Source organism: Lathamus discolor, chromosome 5 (assembly GCF_037157495.1).
Source record: "Lathamus discolor isolate bLatDis1 chromosome 5, bLatDis1.hap1, whole genome shotgun sequence".
NCBI lineage: Eukaryota > Metazoa > Chordata > Aves > Psittaciformes > Psittacidae > Lathamus > Lathamus discolor.
The window spans coordinates 79,065,883-79,086,276 of record NC_088888.1 but is presented as its reverse complement, the minus strand read 5'-3'; the positions used below and the strand labels follow the sequence as shown (position 1 = coordinate 79,086,276).

The 20,394-nt window shown below is 39.8% G+C and overlaps 1 protein-coding gene across 2 annotated transcripts in view; it reads left to right on the top strand.

The window, feature by feature from the left end:
* Window positions 1-2,325: 2,325 nt before the first annotated feature.
* Window positions 2,326-20,394, top strand: part of SENP6 (SUMO specific peptidase 6) — a 76,765-nt gene continuing 58,696 nt past the window's right edge. The window contains exon 1 of one of the 2 annotated variants that reach the window (XM_065681397.1): window positions 2,326-2,943. In XM_065681397.1, the coding sequence (XP_065537469.1) occupies window positions 2,892-2,943 (52 nt within the window). In that variant the 5' untranslated portion in view covers window positions 2,326-2,891. The remainder of the gene's footprint in view (window positions 2,944-20,394) is intronic. The other variant, XM_065681398.1, reaches the window with a different exon arrangement.

The window sequence follows — 20,394 nt, the reverse complement described above, 5'->3', positions numbered from 1 at the left end:
TATGTACACTACCACAATTACAGAAATTGCAAAAGTGCAATCCCAATTCCATTTGATTTCTTTTGCAAGGAAACAGGAATTTCTATGGAGTAGCCACCCCCATTTTGTTGACAAACCATAAAAAACCTAGAAGAAACAAGAAATAATTGGAATTGTAAATACAAAGAAAAAAATGTCTTTTTTTCCCCATAATTTCAGTACTGAATAATATAAGCTGTAGTGATTAATAACAATTTTTTCATTGTGGGAAGAGAAGGAAAAAATAGATTTATAAGGTGAAACAAAAAGACTTCATCATTGCCTAATGAATTAATCAGCTTTTCACTTTATGCAGTGCTCAGCCAACAGTGCACATGCAAGCATTTGTAAAATTCAGGATCTTATACTGTGTCCTGTGAACATAGTGGGACTAGTCAACTTGTAGTGGATGCTAAAGGCCAGGTAGTAATGATCTGATGCATTTCATCCCTGGTATCTTACTCTGTAAATACAATTAACAGTTTGGGTGAGAACAGGACGAAAACCCAGTAACTTCTGTATGACTTCCCCCCAACAGGAAGGGGGTATGCTGATTTTGTCATTGATGACTCAATTACTTCTTAAACATGAAGAATCCTCTCCTTCTAAGTAAAGTTTAAGCCACTCTAAGGCTGAGAATAGACTACTAATGAAAGCTTAATGACAAACAGATGAACAAGAGATCTGACTACACACTATTCTCTTGCATCCTTCAAGAGCTTCAAAATAATGGAAAAAAATACTACTGCCGTCAGATGTAATTTTGGGGCAGCTCTTCTCTGTAGAAAAGTAGATGTTAGATTACCAATCAAAAAGTTTGAAATCAACCATGCATCTGGATAAATACTGGTAACTTCTTTACCTGCCATTTCTACTTTAGAAGGTATCATAATTTACATTGTGCCTCAGCTCACTAAAAATAAGCTATATTTGATGCCTTGACTTGGATCAACAAAATCACACTGCTGTGTATCAAACATTTATTCAAAAAACTCATAATCCTTAGTTTTTTTTTTTTAATAGTAAATAACTGAGTAGACATGAAGCAGTCTGGTCTCAACTGTGCCTAAGAACTTGGTTTTCTGAATTAATGCTGTAACCTCTGCAGTAAACCATCCATCTAGACAATGTTCTTCTGAGATACAGTAGGATACTTTTTGAAAATTAGATTCTAGATTTCCATTTTTCTGGGTTTTTTTCTTTGTGGGCTGGTTTATGTTGCCGTTAAAATGTTGTTTGGGTTTTTTTTTAAGTTAGGTTTCTATTGAGCATTTCTATTGAAGTCTTCTCGATTCTGTATAATTAGCTTGCACCAATTTTACCTTTTTTTTTTTCTTTTAATTTCATTAAAATTAAGTATTTTATTCAGAAGTCTTCTTTTCTAAGGAGATTCTGAAGATCAGGGCATGTTGGCCAGCACTGTTCCAGCTTTTGGAATTCTTTCTAATCACTCATTAGTTCTGGTGGTGTGAGGTAGCATTTGGGGAGCAGCCTGATGTCTGTGTTTTCTTCCAGGCCAGTTCTGCACTAGTATCTGCTTCTGTGTACCTCTTGCTTGTGTAAAAACTGAGCATTCCTACTTACAGTATTTTTAAATACTTTGGCTTATGACTGTGGTTGGTGTCAATACAGAAAATTCAGTTTTTAATTTCCATATGCACTAGGTATTTGAACTTACCTAATTTAGGACTTTAGTCTACAAACTCTCAAGTTCAAGCATCTTTGGGAGCTCATTTTTCAAGCATTAGTATTTTTTGGAAAGTAGCTACTTTAAATTAGACATAAAAATTCCTCAGTTCTGCAGTAAAAATCGGGTCAGGAGAATTCCAGATGAAGGAACCCATTCAAGAAAGGAGGATCTACTTTTCCCTACCTCACGACTGTCACAGTTTACCTCCCAGGTTTTAAAGGAATGTATTTTTCATACTTTGGCTTCACAATAAGTCTTTTTAAAATGTAAAACCTCACATGCTAAAAAAGGGGCTTTTAAATTCAAATACACCTGAGAGCATGACTTGCAATTTCTGTATAGTTGGCTTGGCAACGCTGTTCGTTTTGCAGAATCCAGTTTTGCATTTAAATACGCCTTGATTAGGCCACAGGTTTTATGATTTGTAGGAACTCGTAAGACCTGCGTGGCCTCTAACCCAAGCGTGAGCACGGTGACAGATGAGTGGGCCCCAGAGCTACGCCATGGGCTTCCACCCTCCTGAAAGTCCATTCATTTTACGCAGACCGATCCACCTCCTCACCTCCCAAAAGCTGCCGCCTCCGAGCTGATCAAGGGGGGAGCGGGAGAGCCCGAGGCATTACCGGGCGCAGCCTTATTGCGGCCATTTTATCGTCTAGGGGCCGCCGGCTTCCCCACGGTCCCCAGCCCGGGTGGCGAGCCGGATGAAACGGGGATCCCGGCAGGGGTGTGCCGGTGAGGTCCCGCCGCGCCGTTCATGGAGGAGAGGGGTGGCAGCGCGACGCGCACCGTTCCCTTCTCCTCCCCGTGTGCTCTGAGGTACCGCCGGGGGAGACCCGGCCAGGCCCGCCTCCCCTGCCGGGCGCCATCAGCGGCTGCTGGGCCTGACCCAGCCGGCAACCGCTCGGGGGACTGCTGCTGGAGGGCTCGGTGAGGGAGGAGCGGGCGCGCTACCCCCGCTTCCTTCTGCACGGGGCCCGGAAGACAGCGCGGCCCAGGCCGCCGTGCGCGCGGACTGGGAGCAGGAGAGGGCCGGGCCTCGGCGGCGCCGCCGCCGCTGCGGGTCACCCAGCCTTCCGCAGTGGGGGTGGGCGGCGGAGCGCGCAGGCCGGGGGAAGGGCCAGGCCCCGCCGTCTCTCTGGGCGATGGAGTGAGTGAGGGAGCGAGGCTCGGCAGCAGGAAGATGGCCGGTGGCGGCAGTGGCGGCGGCTGCAGAGACAGCTTGTTTCTGGAAGGTGAGTGTATGGCTGAGAGGGGGGGAATGGGGCCCATGGGCTGCGTTTCCCTTCTGGCAACCAGTAAGGGGCACGGTACAGTCTGGGGAATGGGAGAGGCGGCGTGTGTGTGTGTGTGTGTGTGTGCATCTGAGGGGTAGAGGGGGAGGAATGGGTTCCCTTCGGGGGACGACGACAATGAGAGGTGGCTTCGTGGTGGGGGAGGGTGGGTGTCGTTAAGGGGTGGTTTGGTTTGGTGAAAAGAGACCTGCTTTTGAGGGAGGGGTTAGTCAGGGCGATTCTATTCCTTTTTCTTTTCTTTCTTTTAATGTTCCGAGGCTTTGGAAGTGCAGTGCTTTCTTTGTAGGGGCAGAGGTCTGAGAGTAGCCTGAGCTTGGTGCAGCAGAGCCGGTTTTGCAGCGGGAGGGACCTTCTGTCGGCGGGTCGGTGGGCTGGTGGGCGGCCGGGCAAGGTTAGCACTAGGTGAGGAGGGAAGGCCAGGATTGCTGTGCCGCCTCCCCGCTGCACTGCCTTGCCTTTAGCCTGCTCTCAGGCCCCGGCCTAGCCCGTACCCTTTCACCCCAGCATAAAATGAGGCTCGTGTGCTTCTGAAATACTGTTTTAAGTGTTTGGGAGTGAGGTTAATTTTGGGAGGGGGATCATCCTTACATTTATGATGCGAGTCTGGTGATGAATCTGTCCGTAGCAAGTGAAAGAAACCTTTAGCGTGTATAAAGCCTTGAGTAATTTTTTGATGTACGGGTTTGGTGGTTCTGTGGTTTGTTTGGTTTTTTTTTTTTTTGTTTGTTTTTTGGTTGCTATAAAGCTATTAATTATAATGCAGAAAGTCTCCTGAAATTCGAATGCTTTTAACTGTTATGCCTTCAGTTTCACCAATTAAAAAAAAAAATCTGCTATTGTACTCTTACAAAATTGCTATAAGCCCATATTCTGATGACATAGGCCAATGGTCTGTTAAATTCTGCTAAATTACCATGATGATAGCAAAGAAAAATACATGTTAATGAAATAAATTATTCCTCATAAGCAGAGTTTTTCAAGTCAAGGATAAGTTTAGTATTGGAGATTTTGCAGTACTGTTATTACACAGAGCACACACCTCTTGCAGATTTTCTCTTGCTGCAGTATGTTGGCCTTTTTTTTTTTATTACTAGATGTTCTGTAATAGAGGTACTGTGTGAACAAAAATATTGCTTGTTGTTTTGAGTAATTAATCTGAAATTCTGATGTTCAGAAACTCTTTCTGCTTAATAATGGCTATTACATTACTTCCGTTCTACCTTTAAAGTGGTGAAATGCAGACTCTCCGTTTTTTCTTGAGCTCTCTCCACAGAATACAGTGAGCTTTGCCCAGCCAACTAAAAGTGTCAAGGTGATGATGACTAGTCACTGTCTTCTGTTGTACACCTTGGCTATTTGCTGGTTGGACAGGTGGCTAAGAAAAGGCAGATTTCATACATGTCACCCACGTGTTTTCTACTTAGGAAATCTCTTTCCAAGAGCAGGACCCATACAACACTGGGTAGCATCCCTATTAGAAGCTTTGGTATTACATGGCTGGTGAATTGAGTTATCAGCTGGTTTTGTGTTTCCCCAGTATTTGGGGACGTGTTAATTTTAGGACTGATGATGTGATAGTGTGTGAGTGCGCATGCATGTGTGAAGCAAAACTAATGTGGATGGTGACAAAAAAATTCTGAGGATGGCCCTAGTCCAAATGGGATGGTAGTACTATACCAGATCTAGTAAGAGCTGGTAAACTTTGTACTGATTTGAAACAAAGGAAAAAGAAGGCTTTCTGATGTTATTTGAGAGGGATGAGATGTGCTTATTAGGGATGTTGACTTTATAGGAAAATGTAGTCACAGAATATATATATATTTACAGGTTTTTTTGGCAATCTGTAGTTTGAAGCTGAGAGCACGTTAGATGCACCTAATGATGTTAGAACCACCATTATCCAAAGGCGAGACAAGTGCAAGAGTGCCAGACTTGTGAAACAAGTGTAACATGGACCAAAACAGGGATAAAAGTGTATAGAGTAGGAAATATGGCAACTTCCATTGCAAGATGATGATTAATCCATGAACCTATAGTTACATCTATAAGTAGTCTGTGTATATTTCATTAACTCTGTTGAAGTCTATGTAAGCAACAATCAAAAATTGTTTACTTGATGTTTTTGGAAGTGTTATATTAAAGGCTGGTAAAGAGGAAGGGGAGGACTCTTCTGTCCATCCCTGGTGTTAAAGCATAAAACTAATTATGTGCCAAATAGATGGTAGATCCATCACTGATTAAACTCAGTCTAATGGAAACAGTGCTGTTTAACTATGTACCTATATGTGTATGTGTGTATACATATGTGTACACAGGAACTTCTGAGCCTGTCATGCTTATGTTGAGTATCAGTCAGACTTAAGATAAACATACAGGTAAATTAAATAAATCTCTTTTAAGTGTGATGGTTGTTCAGAATTTTGTTTTTGATTCCGCATGTCTAGTAAGATATTCATTTAGTGTAACAGACGTTACTATGAAGAAATATGGCTGTCATTCTGCTGTTAAAGTGCTTCCTTTTAATATTTTTATCATTTTCTTCTCCAATAAACACAGAACGGTCTTTCTGGATGGGTGTTCCTTGAGTGATTTATCTGTTGCCTTTCTGGTAATGCTGTTGTTGAATACAGTGATTCATACTGATACATATTTTTTGTCCAGTTTTGCATATCTAATGTGTCATCATTATTTATCTGTGTTGTATAGACTGTTCAATGGAAAATGTGAAAAAGAGTCTTAGAACTATAATGTTTGACTTTTTTTTTTTTTTTTTTTTTTTTAAGCTGCGTTTGTTACTGTTCTGGAGCAGTGGTAGTAGTCGATATGTTGTATACAGTGATACATATGGTCTGTGTGTTTACTTTTCATAAAATGTCAGGACTGTTAGACTTTAGAAATGTGGAAAATAACTTATTTTTGTTATTTAAGCTAGTTTACACATGGAATTAGTAAAACTTTTCGGAATTTACTTTCCTAAAGTGAGGTTTCTAAGTTATAGGCAGAATATGCAGAAATTCACAGTAGCAAATAGCCCTGTGGCATGGGAATTCTTTCCTGACTTGGAGGAGCAGAAATTTAGTGATTCCCACTTGAAGGTATTCCTGTGTTTTTCAATTGATAGTCACACCTGAATTAAGAAACAGTGACAGGCAAATCTTTTTGGACTTAGAATAGGGGGATGTTCAGCATGTGGAAATGGAGACTACTCCTAATCATTCCACCTGGAGAAAAATCATGAGAACTTGTGTTGTATTCTGTCTCCTTGGATATTGCTGAGTTGCAATGAATTTGTAATTTCTCTTTTCCAGCCTTTCATTTAAAGCTTCCCCGTGTTTGTGCAGTTGATAACAGGCAAACTTTAAAGTATTCTTATATGCATCTGTTTTCCTGATGAAAGGAGAAACATTTTGTTCCTTTCTGCCATATTTTTTTTTTTCCTTTCAGTCTCCTGATGGTTACAGTAGTGATACTGAGAACCAGTATTGAATTTTCTTTCTGAGGATCTCTTTCCTAAGGAATGTTGCAAGTCCCTACCTTCAGAGCTGCTGAGAGATTTCAGTTTAGTCATGACAGGAATTTGCTCAATTTTCATCCCATTTTCTTGGCTGCAAGTTTCCTAATAACAGTAGAGAAAACTATGTGGACTTCCTTTTAGCAGCAGCAACAGAAGCTTCACAGTTGTCTATCAGAGGACTTCAGAAGACTGCTTTGTTTTTCATTCAGCTCACATGTAAAGAATTGTCTTCACAAAGTAAGGGTTGTAGACTTGAGTGTTTTCATAAAGGTAGCTGAGATTCTGCAGTGGTACAGAAACACGCAGAATTTATATCTTAGTGTATAGACACAGAACTGCCATTTGAAGTGATCAGCCTTTCCTGCCTTTTTCTTCCTTCCTCTCCCCCTCTTGTGATCGTATTGAGAAATCACTGACTGGAGTAATACAAGTTAGGAGGGCAGAGAGGAGTTCATATTCAGGTAGAACACTTGAGGATTTCCTTCCTTCTGTGACTCTTCATTTTTCTCTTGAGTGAAATTTTAATTATTAATTGTTGTAAATGTTCGTGAAGCAGTCTGCTGCTTTGTTTATGGCCTAGTAGAGATGAGTATTTAGCTTGAAAATGAGGGGAAGGGATATTTCAGGTATCATTCACTTTGTTCTGTGTCTTTATCATAATGTAAACTCCAACTCTATGATGTTGAATTATTCTTTGGTTGTGTCAATCCCGTAAATGTCCAGATGCATTCTGTTCTTTTGTCTGTTTATCTTTAGAGTAGTTTTTGATCAGAAAGTGAGAAATTTGTGAATTTTCCATGTTTGCTTATGTCTCCCAGTCTCTGACCCATTCAGAATTTCTTTCCGACGCTGCCTATGTGTCTTTTCAGACCTTTGTTTAGATGTCCTTTCCAGTAGTTTTAAGACTAAGAAACCTTATTAACTTCAATGACAGATTATATTCTAGGACCGAAATCCACTTGCTGAGAACTATTTCTCAAAGTGAAACTCTTTTCTTATTGTCTTATTTTTTATATGTGCCTATCTGACTTTTGAGTGAGACAGGCTACTTCTTAAGACATGTAGAAAAATGCTAAAAATAAACTTATCTGTTAATGCTCTAAAACACATGTTGCAATATGCTTGGTAGGACATTCTTAAATAATAGCCTGTGTCCAAGTCCTCTTCCACATCATCACCTTCTTTTTAATTTTAAGATTTAGGATTCTAGGAGCCCAGGTTTGTCCTCAGCTTTCTCCGTTCGAAAGCATCTGTGTGCAGTATTCTGGTTTTCATTATGGAGGCATTTATTATTTGGTAGTTTTTCATAAATAGCTACTACTGTTATAATTTTGCACGAAGTGGGGCATAGAAGCTTCAGGTGTAAGAGTAACTGTCTTGTATGGGATGCCTTATTGGTTATTTTCTGGCACTTGGATTTGGTAGTAAAACACTACTGTTTCCTCAGAAAAAGTACAGAAATTCTACTGAGTTGGGGGGGGGGGGGGGGGGAAGAGAATATTCCTAAAAAACATCCTTAAGCTCTTATGTAAGTAGAAATACAAAAGTAATAGTAATAACACAAGTAATTACAGCAATATGTGGCTTGATAGCAAGCATAAACCAATACTTTGCAAATGTCTGTTTGCACAGATAGTTTTATGATGATCCTATTTGGATATTTTAGTCTTTTGCTTCTTGTTTTATGTACCAGGATAAAACGTAATAGATTATTTATTGTAATGGTTTCAACAACTTTGGCTTTTATTACTGTTGTTTTTGTAAGACTGCATGGATTGCTGTGCAGTGTCAGACTTTCTATGGAGTTTTAGTTGTGTCTCTTCGTGGAGAGAGCTAAGGGGTTTCAGGGTGTGTTACGTTGTAGCAGGTCCTATGATGTGAGATTGATCACCAAACTCACCACTTTTAAATACTGCTTTTTAAGAATATAAGGGGGGTTTAGGTCACATTGCATAATTTTGTCTCCTCTCTTCCCACTAATAGCTATTAAACGTTTTGTTTGCTGAGGAGTAGAGATTTTACAGGTAAACATCTAGGAATTTTGAGACACTTGCTTACTTCCATAAAACAGGGAAGTCAAAATCAGCATCCCTGAAGCAAAGGTTTCACTGCTGCCTCAGTGTGGTTTGGTTTGCTTCTAACATGTGAGTTCATAGACTGGCAGAGTAGTCTGGGATCAGGACAGCCAGAGCACTGAGTACACAGGACAGCGTGTGCCTCCATCCCTGTGTATCTTGCAGAAAGGAGTAGAAGAGTATACAGAATAGCTGCAGGAGACTGAGAAAACAAGAAAAACAAAATGGAGCTGTTGTGATGGGGGAGGTTGGAGAAATAAAGGCAACAAATTCTTTTTGCAGGTAAACCAGCAAATGTAGTTTTTCTCTTAGCTTGGTTGTTCTAAACTAAAAGGCACTTCCATTGGGGGAAGTAATTTGGAAAGTTAATTTCTTTTGGCTCATGTTTTAGCACCTATTTTGTTTCAATTTGGAGGGGTTTTGAGGTTGAGATATTCTTACATAGGTTGAAATTTGTCTGATGCTCTGTACTTGATTACTTTGTGCTTACATTTAGGAAAATTAAAGCACTAGTAAAAAGTTTACTGTTCTTATTCACTGTATATGTAGAATTAAACCTGGCAGTAATTTGATCTTACAAGTTTTTTAAAGCATGTGTTATTAAACTTCCTTTTATGGTGTTCAGCAGCCAAGTGTGTATAATATTTTCAGGTGAAGTAAAATTTGGTGTCTTATGTTGGCCAAGCCAGTTGCATATGAATGTCATGTTCAGAGGAGTAAATGGCACTTCCATAGTGGGTGCTCAGCAGCCTGTGTTAGTGGATATCATGACACAGAAATAATTACCTGGCGATCTTTATTGCCTTGATCCTTCACAAATATAAGATGAAAAAAAATGTTTTTCATTTTGCTGCTGAGGCCACAAAATTTCCTTTAGGAAATGTGGAAAAGATAACCAGTTGTTAAATAACGGGTTAAAATCAAACAGTGTATTTTTAATAATTAAATCACTGCCTAGTTCAGTGACACGTTTAGATTGGAAGCTTTGTTTGAGAACTGCTAACATGGTATAAGTAGAGCTTAGTAGTTCGTTAGTACATAGATGTATTTTTGAGATGTCTTTTGGGTACTTTCAACAGAATGTCATAAAAGTACTTAAAACTTATTTAATTTTCTTGTATGGTGTAGTCTACATGCACAGACCTGGGGATTGTGCCAAATGGAATTCAGTCTCTAAATTACAGTCTAGTATAAATCAGAATACAGAATGGTTAATGGTTATTTGGGTACTGTAGCTAATAGGGATGATTAAAAGTAAATAACTTGTGAGAAGATGTTTTATTTTGATTTATGGTTTAATGTCTGCTGTGAGTTAAGGAATTAGCATTTTGGCAGTGCTGCTGTTTAAATAACTTTAAATAATCTGTGGAAGGAATTATGTTCTAATATATGAGGATAGATGACAATATATTAAAAGGATTGTAGCAAATGCATGAGTACTGATGTGTAGTTAATGTATGGTAACAATTTGCAGCATGGATAGCAAATTTGAAAATAAAGCTTTCAAAATAAACTGAAGAACAGTAAAATGACTAAGGTGTGATGCTATTGTCTTGTACAGGGTAATAATAGATTGGGTGTATGAATTCCCTAAAGCAGCAAACTCTGACATTGCTGCTTTTATCTTACCATGCAGCAACTCCATTTTGGATGCAAAGCTGAATGGCAACTATTTATTGTTTCTCTGTGCAAGATTTAAAATTATTAATTGGTTTGGGGATAGGGACTAACAGAACATTATTGACTGATTAGAGGGAGTTACGTGTTGCAGCTGTGCTGCACTGAGGCTGCAGGTGGGGGAGAGATGCCTGCTTCTCTCCTCCCGATGCACCCCCGCCTTTCCCCCTTGCCTCAAATTGCCGTCTTGTGGTGTGTCTTGTACTGTCCTACCACCGCTGAGACTTACCAGTTTATTGCCAGAGAGGTTGAAGTTGTTGTGTACCGTTTTCCTCGTATTGGCACTTTGCCAAACCTCTGTTGAATTTGCTCACTGAACCGTAAGTGGGAGAGGCTGGACAATGGCTTGGACTGAGGAGGGCAGACAGACTGCATGTGAGAAAAGGGTATTCCTACTTAAATCTCTCATTGGTGACCTGTTAAATCAGGTTAAGTTGTAATATGTAACTTAAATTTCAGAATAAATAATTTTGTGTAACAGCAGTTTTACTCTTGCCAGGGAAATGCAGTTATTTTAAATAACAGGTTAACTTCTGTGCAGAGCAAGTTTTCAGGCTGGAGACAGGAAGGGAATAAATTAAAAAGCTGTGGTTATTCCTGGGCTGGTCAGAAGGCCTTCAAAAAGTTTTTGTTAATGGGTAAGCATTCCAAGTGCTGCATGACACAAGGAAACATTTCTGAATGTCGCAGTAATTCCTATGAAAGAATAATTCGGAGTGAAAGCTGCTGACTTTGGGGTATCTTTCTCTGACTGAATCTTCAATGATGGTAAATAAAGAACAGTGATGATCCAGAAACTGTACAAAGACTTCCCAAGTTTTATTTGGTTTTAGACCATGTAAGCTGGAGCCAAGTCTCCCTGTTGTTTGTTTGGAGTTTTTTATATTTTAATTTTTTTTAAATAAGACTTGCCACAAGGCTGGTTTAGGAATGATATATACCAATAATATTTTGCTGGTGTAGTAAAACATAATACTACATGATATGATTAATATTATGTAATCTTTGAAGTATATGTGTGTAAGAAACAGCTGGAGAAATATGTTCATGAGAATGTTTTTGTCCTGTGCCATACAGTTGTTTCACTTGCCCTAAAATTAATTCTTTTGAAATACTTTTATTAATGATGTAGGTTATAGTGTCGTGTTTGTTCGGCATGTCCAATTTTTATGGCTCACTTAGCAAAATATGAATATCCTGATAACAATTTAATACAACAGTCTAACAGAAAGATTATTCAAGAGCCTATTAGATGAGAATTTGAACTGTGAAGTAGATGTTAGCTTTCATATTTACAATTGTCTTTGTAATTTCTGAGGGTCACATCTAGAAACATTTACTGGAGTCCATTGTAACAGTATTTTTAGCAAGCCTTACTGCTTAAGAGGTAATGTAAGGATCCTTTACAACTGCAAATAAACTTTCAAAAGTTTATTCTGTTGGACTGCTCTGGGCCAGGTTATGATGATGGATATACCTGGCACAGTGGGGCACTAAACCTTTAACTGACATTACCAGTTCTGCCATTAGGCAAATATATTTTATATATAGCTGAATCTTCACCTGTTGAATACTACCAAAAACCCCCCAACCTATTATTAGTGTAGTAAAGAAGTTCTTTGTCATCTAACAAAGCCTTTGTTTGATGGAAAAGGCACTGTTCTTACTTGTAAGAAAGACTTACAGTGTGCACTGTGATCGAAAGAACTGATAGATTGAGGTAAGGATAATTTAATCTTCAAGTGAAAGTGGCTGAAACTCATCTCTAGTTGGAGGCTGGTGTCTTAAGTTGGATGTTTTGCTTCAGCTGTCTTTTGAGTGTTATTTCTTGAAAAGTAGGTTTGTAACTATTAGCAGTCAACAGGCTGACGTGTTATTTTGTTATATTAAAAATTGATTGATAGCACTTCTTCACCGCCTTTACAAGTAATTACTAAGAAAATGTTTGTTTTTCCAGGGATGTTAAAGTTATTTTTTAGCTTTTTAAAAATAAATCCCATTTAGTGAATTTTAGTATACTGCAGTTTAGTTAATAGTTGTCAGTGTTTCTTAACCTCGTTACGTCTAGTGAACTTTTATACTTCCATTACAAAGAATACTGTGGTTTTAATGCAGTAACGTGGTTGTATTACATCATGGCTCATTGCGTTGGTGATCTCTAATTGCAGAGGAAATTGAACTATATAGTGTATCTGGTATAAGCAGGAGTCTGTTGCTTATTTGTGTTGCATTTCTCTGGTTTTTGTTTTGTTTGTTGGGGGTTTTTTGTTTTGATTTTTTTGTTTTGTTGTTTGTTTTGTTTTTTTTTTTTTTTCCAGCCAGACATGATTTACTTGCAGGGTCATTTTCTAACTCTTAGAGTCCCCACGTGTGGGGCTATACTGAATGGCCGTGCAAGTAATTGTGCCAGCAATTTACAACACAGCCAGGCCCACCTCCTAACTGCTGTGTGCTGCTCTGCCCCTCCCAGAGACACTGCACTTGCTCACAGCTTTGCTTGAGTCAACACCAACACTTCTCTGGCTTCATGGCGAGTTGGCTGAAGGAACTAAATTGGCAGAAAACTAATCCTCAGGGGGAAGTGTTGGTAGAACTAGTCTGCGTTACTTTTCACCCATATCAGCAGTCTAATCCAGCTGACTGCTCTCTCATTTGGGTATGAAAGCTTGCCAATGTCACTAAGAATAGGGGAAAAAAGCAGGTCTTTGGCCTTTACAGAAAAGCAAATGTGAATTTTTCTCACAACTTAAAATTCAGTTGACTCTTTCGTACTCCTTTTGTCCTTTCCCTACTCGGAGGTTTCTGATGTGCCTTTTTCATTTGGGCAAATTATTGAGTTTTTTTTTAATTGAGGTTTTCTTTATATGTGCTTTTTTGCTGTCCATTTCAGCTGGATTTTGACCAGCTGGCAACATCAAATAAGTGTCTTGCTTTTTTTGGCTTTAATTACATTTTAAAGTTTTTTTCTTTTGTCCTCCATTTGCAAGTTATTTTCTTGTAGAAGTCGTGGAACCATTCTGGACTTTAATTTCTGTATGGTTTTATATAAAGGGGATAATATCTCTGACATAGTTTTAAAAGTTTGCAGAAAGTGTTAAATAATACAAATCCTTATTTTTTGTTCCTTCTTCCCTTTGCTATGTAGATACAGTGCTTTATTTCAACCTGACATTCCAGTTATTGCCGCAAACCTGGAAGCCTAAGTGTTGGTTGCCAGATTTCCAGGTACTTAGGCTAGGTTATTAATCTTACCCTACCTTTCAGCGCTTTATAAAAATAGATTGTTTAGCGTTGCTATATTTTCAGTTGCACAAGTTTAGCTTTTCTTTATGGAGGTGGATCCCATGGTGTATAGCGGAGTCTAAAATCAGAAGTGTGTAAATCAGATGCATAATATCCTGTAAGGTTTCCTGCTGTGTTTTGCTTATATAATATATAATATATATAATATATAATATATATATAATATATAATAAACTCTTCCACTGTTTAGAATTTGAGATCATATGTGATTAACATCACATACTGATTTGCCACAGAAATTGTGTTCTGGAGTTCATGTTTGCATGTCATCTTTCTTGAAATGGCTTGTTAGCTTTATATACTTTTTCACATTTTGAGAGGAAACTGTCAGTTCAGAAGTTGCCCCTAGGCTGTCCTAGCCTATCCATCTTCCATTTTTCCTTATAAAATAGGAAGACAACTCTCCAATATAGGAATTATATTTCATATAAAAAACCTTAAACTTTCTCACTTTCTGAATTTTTTAGCATGTCTCCAGTCTAGCAATAGAGGCCTTATATAAGTAGAGAAATAAATTCATAGTGCTAAAGAGCAGAAAAAAAACCCCAAACCTTTTTGTTTATTTCTTTTTTCTCTCTTTTTTTTTTTTTTCCTTGTTTATTGTTGGACCCTTGTGTAGAAAGTTTGAATGGGTAGCAGAGAGAAAAGGGAAGTGACTGAGGTACTTCATTTTGGGAGCATTTGTGATGATGGTGTAGTTGCCTTAAGTGATGCTACAAGTAGTCACTGGCTTTACCTAACTGCTGTTTAGAATCACGTGGGTTGGAACCTTCTGTCCCAACCAAGCCCAGCTAGATCAGTTTGCTTATTTGGTCAAGATGTAGGACTTTGCATTTGTTGTTGTTGAACTACGTAAGGTTCTTGTCAACACATTTCTCTTGCCTGTCACGTCCTTCTGAATTGTAACCCTGGCTTCCACTCTATCAACTGCTTCCCCAAGTTTGGCATCATCTACAAACTTGTTGAGTGCACTTGGTCCCAGCATCCAGATTATTGGCGAAGACATTAAACAGTATTGGCTCCAGTACTGATCACTATGGGATGCCAGCAGCTGGATTTGTACTGGTAGTTACAACCCTTTGACGCCAGTGGTCCAGCTGGTTTTCCTCTCACATTCTCATTCATTTACTCAGTCCATGTCTCTGTAGTCTGGCTAAAAGAACCCTGTGAGAGACCATGTAAAAGGCCTTGCAACACCCATTGCTCTCCCTTTACCTACACAGCCATTCATCTCACTGTAGAATGCATTTGGGTTAGTTAGGTTTGCCCTTGGTAAATGCATGCTGGCTGTTCACTTTCTTGTCATCATGTAGGTGGGAATGGATTCCTTGAAGATTTGAGCCATAACTTTATCAGGTGTTGAGATGAAGCAGACTAGCTTGTAGTTCACCAAGTCATCATGTTGCTCAGCTTGAAGATAGGTATGATATTTTTCCGGTCATTGGAAACCTTTCTCATGCCATGACTCTTCAAAGATAATGTAGAGGTGCCCAACAGTGTCATTGGCAAGTTTTCTCAACACCGTAAGATACATCCTGTCCGATCCTATGGACTTCTGCTTGTACAACTGGCTTAAGGGTTCCTTAATAATATCTTCCTTGGCAATGGGTGATGTTGCATGTGCACGTATTGTGCTGGTAGACTTGGGGAACTGGGAGATCAGCAGGCAGAATTTACAAGTGAAAACAGGAGTAGCAAAAAAAAAAAAAAAATCAGTGTTTTCTATGTCTTTTATTGCTAGGTTCCTGTCTCACTGAGCAGTGGGCCCATGTTTTCTGTAGCATTCCTTTTGCTGCTGGTGTAAATAAAGAAGCCCTCATGAAGTACTTCTGCATTGGTTTCTGATGCTGTCATAAGAGCAGCATGCTTGGGTGATACCTCTACATCTCTGTTGGGAGAATCAGTAAAGATCATAGAACACTGGTTGTTCATTATGTGATTACTACCACAATCTTATCAGAAAAGCTTTCAAAGACATAGTGAAGAAAATGTTTAACATACTTCAAAGCTTTATCTTCCTCTTATCCTCTTCTGTTACTTGGTAATACTTAGCAAAGGTTAAGCACAATTCAGCAAATGAGCAAACTTAGGCAGTTTGGTGGTTTTGAGTTCAATCATTGTACATGATATTCTGCACTATAAGCAACCCAGTGTGCATTAAAGTCCTTAAGAAAACGTGCAGTCGTTTATCAGAACATGCAGATTTTCTACCTTTGAACTGCAGACCTCTTATAAATGCTTTTTCTTTGCAAACTTTTTGTTTAGGAGTGGATGCCCTGTATTTCTCATTGTTTTTCTGTTGTTATCACATTCTTGAAAGGGTAGGGGTTTTTTTATTAGCAATCTGAGAAATTAAATTACCTTCATGTGTGAAAGGTTGTCCATACTTTGTGTTCGTTGCATTGGTATCATAGAACTTTACTACTGAACTCTGTCTTCATGTAATATCTCACTACCCATTTATGTTTGCTGCCTGTTATTGGAAGTGGCTTTGACAGTTTTTTGCATCTGCTGCTAATTTAGGGAGAGGAAAGTTAAAGCGTCTTTTAAGGAATAGATCTCTTAAATCTGTACTTAAAAATGAAGGTTCGGCTATGGTTCCGTGCAGTTTTCTTTGGTGCCTAAAAGAATCTCAGTTCCTGGCTGCCCCTTTCCTCTGCTCTGCTGTCACAGCTGTGCTGTGGTAGTGTGGTCAAGCAGAGGGGGGAGCTGATAGAGTTAAAAAATAACTATGCCCCTTCCCTGCTGCTCAAGGTATTTTTGCCTGAATTAGTTTTATTTCCCAGGTTTGCTCTTAGTGAAGAAACAGCTGTGCTGACATAGGAGGGGTGCAGGGCAGGAACAAGAAACCCCAGCTTTTAGGAAGTGTGAGGGATGAGTAAACCCTTTTACGTAGTGCTGCCTCAGAATGTGAAAATGCAGTCTCAGCTGTGGTTATACATCGATGTGCCACAACTGATGATATCAAAGCTGAAAGATAAAAAGCTATTTTGCATAGATGCCTGAAGAAGCCTGTCTGAAAGAATAATGAAACAATGGGGAAAGTAAAACAATTGAAAAAAATATTTCTCTGTCAGACTTCTATGAAGAAGAAACATAACATGAGCTGGCTTCAGTGTGCGCTCGCAGCCTGGAAAGCCAACCGTATCCTGGGCTGCATCAAAAGGAGTGTGACCAGCAGGTCGAAGGACATGATCCTGCCTCTCTACTCTGCTCTCGTGAGACCTCACCTAGAGTATTGTGTGCAGTTCTGGTGTCCTCAACATAAAAAGGACATGGAACTGCTGGAGCAAGTCCAGAGGAGGGCCATGAAGATGATCAGGGGACTGGAGCACCTCCTGTATGAAGACAGGCTGAGGAAGTTGGGGCTGTTCAGCCTGGAGAAGAGAAGGCTGCGTGGAGACCTCATAGCAGCCTTCCAGTATCTGAAGGGGAGCTATAGGGGTGCTCTGGGGGTGGACTCTTCATCAGGGACTGTAGTGACAGGACAAGGGGTAGCAGGTTAAAACTTAAACAGGGGAAGTTTAGATTGGATATGAGGAAGAAGTTCTTTAATGGTAGGGTGATGAGGCACTGGAATAGGTTGCCCAGGGAAGTTGTGAATGCTCCATCCCTGGTGGTGTTCAAGGCCAGGTTGGAGAGAGCCTTGGGTGAGATGGTTTAGTGTGAGGTGCCCATGGCAGGGGGGTTGGAACTAGATGTTCTTGAGGTCCTTTCCAACCCTAACTATTCTTGATTCTGTGTGTACTTGTATTCTCTTAGGAATATATGTGATGACTGTAAATGAACATGAGATTAGAAAATTTAAAAGCATTCTTGTTAATTTATTTAAATATGAGTCTGGATGAAGGCAATGATTTGAGCACATTTAAATTAATTTGCGTTTTTTGTGTGAATGCCGTAGTATCTGGTAAGTTGATTGCAGTTGTGATTGTCTAAGCATTTCTAAGATGAGGCTTGTATTATTTATGTGCCATGTAACTGGGAAAAAGAATGTAAACTTCTGGAAATACACCTTGGTCCTGTAGCAAACCTTTGTTTGATTTAGGTTTCACGTTCAGGATTGTTCTTGGACACACAGAAAGAGATGTCATCTCAGCAGATGAAAGACTTGTAAAAGCTTCTGTGTGTTGTAATAGAAACCTGATCATCTCTGCTGTTGTATTCCAAGGGTGATGGTGAGTTGTTCTGGCAATCCAGTAATGTACCTGAAAAAGTTGCTGTCCTAGGAAAGTTGGTCTTTGTATAGCCAGTAAAGGCATCTAGCATCTGTGTTAGGTTGACCCTGGCTGGTAACCCAGTAATCACCAAGCTATCCTATCACTCTCCTCCTCAACTGGACAGGGGAGAGTAAGTATGACAGAAGCCCTTGGTTGAGATAAGGACAGGGAGATCACTCAGCAGTTATCATCATGGTCAAAGCAGCACTCTTCCCCTGCTTTAGCATGCATCCCTTCAGGAACAGACAGCTCCAGCATGGGTCCTCTGCAGGATCACAAGTCCTGCAGCAAACCTGCTGCAGTGTGGATGCCTCTCCTCACGAGGGCACAGGTCCTGCCTGGAGCCTGCTCCAGTGTGGGCTTCCCGCAGGATCACAGCTTTAGGCATGCCCTTGCTCCACTATGGAGTCCTCCATATGGGTTGCAGGTGGATATCTGCTTCACCATGGACCTCCATGGGCTGCAGGGGACAGCCTGCCTCGCCATGGGCTGCACCATAGGGTGCACCACGGGCTGCAAGGGAATCTCTGCTCTGGTGCACGGAGCACCTCCTCCCCTCCTTCTGCACTGACCTTGGTGTCTGCAGAGCTGTTTCTCTCACATAGTCTCACTTCTGTCTCCTGACTGCTGTTTCACAGAAGTTTTTTCTTCCTTAAATACATTTTCCCAGTGGTGCTACCAGTTTTGCTGGTGGGCTTGGCCTTGGCCAGCTGACTGCAGCTGTTTCTGTCCAACACCGACAGGGGGCAGCTTCTGGCATCTTCTTAGAGAAGCCACCCCTGCAGCACTCCTCCTTAACCCCCACTGCCAAAACTTTGACATGCAAACCTAATACAGCATCACATCCAAATCAGTAAAGGAATAGGTACGTTTTTCTGGTCATCTGTAGTATAGATTCATATGGAATGATTTGCCTTAGAGCATGAGGTAAAAGACACACAAAAATATCTTCTAAGATGGTATCTTATGTTGGACACAGATTTACTAAATACTGTATATGTCACTCCTCACTTCAGTCACTTCAGTGGTGTAGTGTTTTGGGTTTTTTTTTTTTTTTGTTTAGTGGGGGCTTTTTTGGTTGGGTTTTTTTGTGGTTTTGGCTGGTTTTGTTTTTTTTTTTTCTTTTGTAAATGCACAACTTTTCTTCTTCAGTGGAGATTCACTGTGAACTTTTTTCCTTCCATTTGGGAATTGCTTAATGACACTATTGAATAATAGAAGCTACTGTGAAAGAAGTTTAAAAAAAGGTGTCCACACACAGTAACATAAAGGTGTTAATCTGCTTCCTGCTGTTCTTCTTCCTACAAGTATACTTTTTTTGTAATCCAGAATTTGTTATTTGTGTTTTATTCAGAAAGACTGTATGAGGATTTTAAAAATGCTGGCTTCAGGATGTGGTTAATAATGTTATAAAAGTTCTCATAAAAAGTAAAATACACATTATTCAGGATTTGATTTTAGTGGCTTTTAAAAAATTACATACAATTTATCACAGTTGTTTAAAAAAGCAGTGAAATATCACAGAATCACAGAATCCCAAGGGTTGGAAGGGACCTAAAAAGATCATCTAGTCCAACCCCCCTGCAAGAGGAGGGTAACCTACAGTACATCACACAGGAATATCTTAGATATATACCTGTTTAAGTTGTCTATTTAAAATTCCATCTAGTTTCTTGGGCTCAGAATTGCTTGTCTCCCTTTGTACAAACTCACCAAAGGGAGCTTGTAGCGGGAGGAAAAATGATTTGTCATTGTTAGTGAAACCTGCTCCAGCATGCTGCCTTTCTTGGGAGGAGGCCTTTCTCAGGAAGGGGACTTAGATTGGTCGTTGGCTTCTATCTTAGGGCCAGTTCTGCTTATTTGAATATCTTCACCTTCTGGATGTGAATGTGTCTTGCTGATTAAAATGGCTGTGATAGTATACATAATAAAAGCTACAACACAGAGATTCCAAATGTGCTACTACAGAATAGTGAGAAACTTTGCCTGTGTGACAGATACTTGCTCTCTTTGTTAAAAAAATCTGTATAGAATCGGACCCCTTGTGACCATTAAGATCAAGTAACTCAGGTGAACAGTCCTGCTAACATCATGGCATAGTTCTAGATTTGCATTTTTTTGGTAGAACCATGAATGCTAGAGAGAAAGAAAATTGATCCAGAGCTGAGTGAGCAGAGCTGGGATACTGAAACTCCTCTTCCATGGCAACTGAGCTGGTCTCTATTGGTGGACAGGCCATTCAACACAGAAAAGCTTTATTTAAAAAAGGACTACAGAAAATCTTCAAGGAACTTTTTGAAACGGAACTAAAAGATGGAGCTGGGGTGTAAAATATTTGCAGACTGCTTGGGAGTTAGTTAAAGACACCATATTGGAGTCTTACTGGACATGCATGCTGCTTATTTAAATAGACTTTTAAAAGCCTCTCAATGTTGGCATGGCTAAACAGCAGAGTAAGGTGAAATGTCTAAATTAAAACATCGTCCTTCCTAAAGTTGTATTCTGTATTTTCATCATTTGTCTGAATAATGAAAATACAGAATAATAAAAAAGGTGGTGTATTTAAGCTATAATCATAATGAGGCAGGGAAAAAAATGGGTG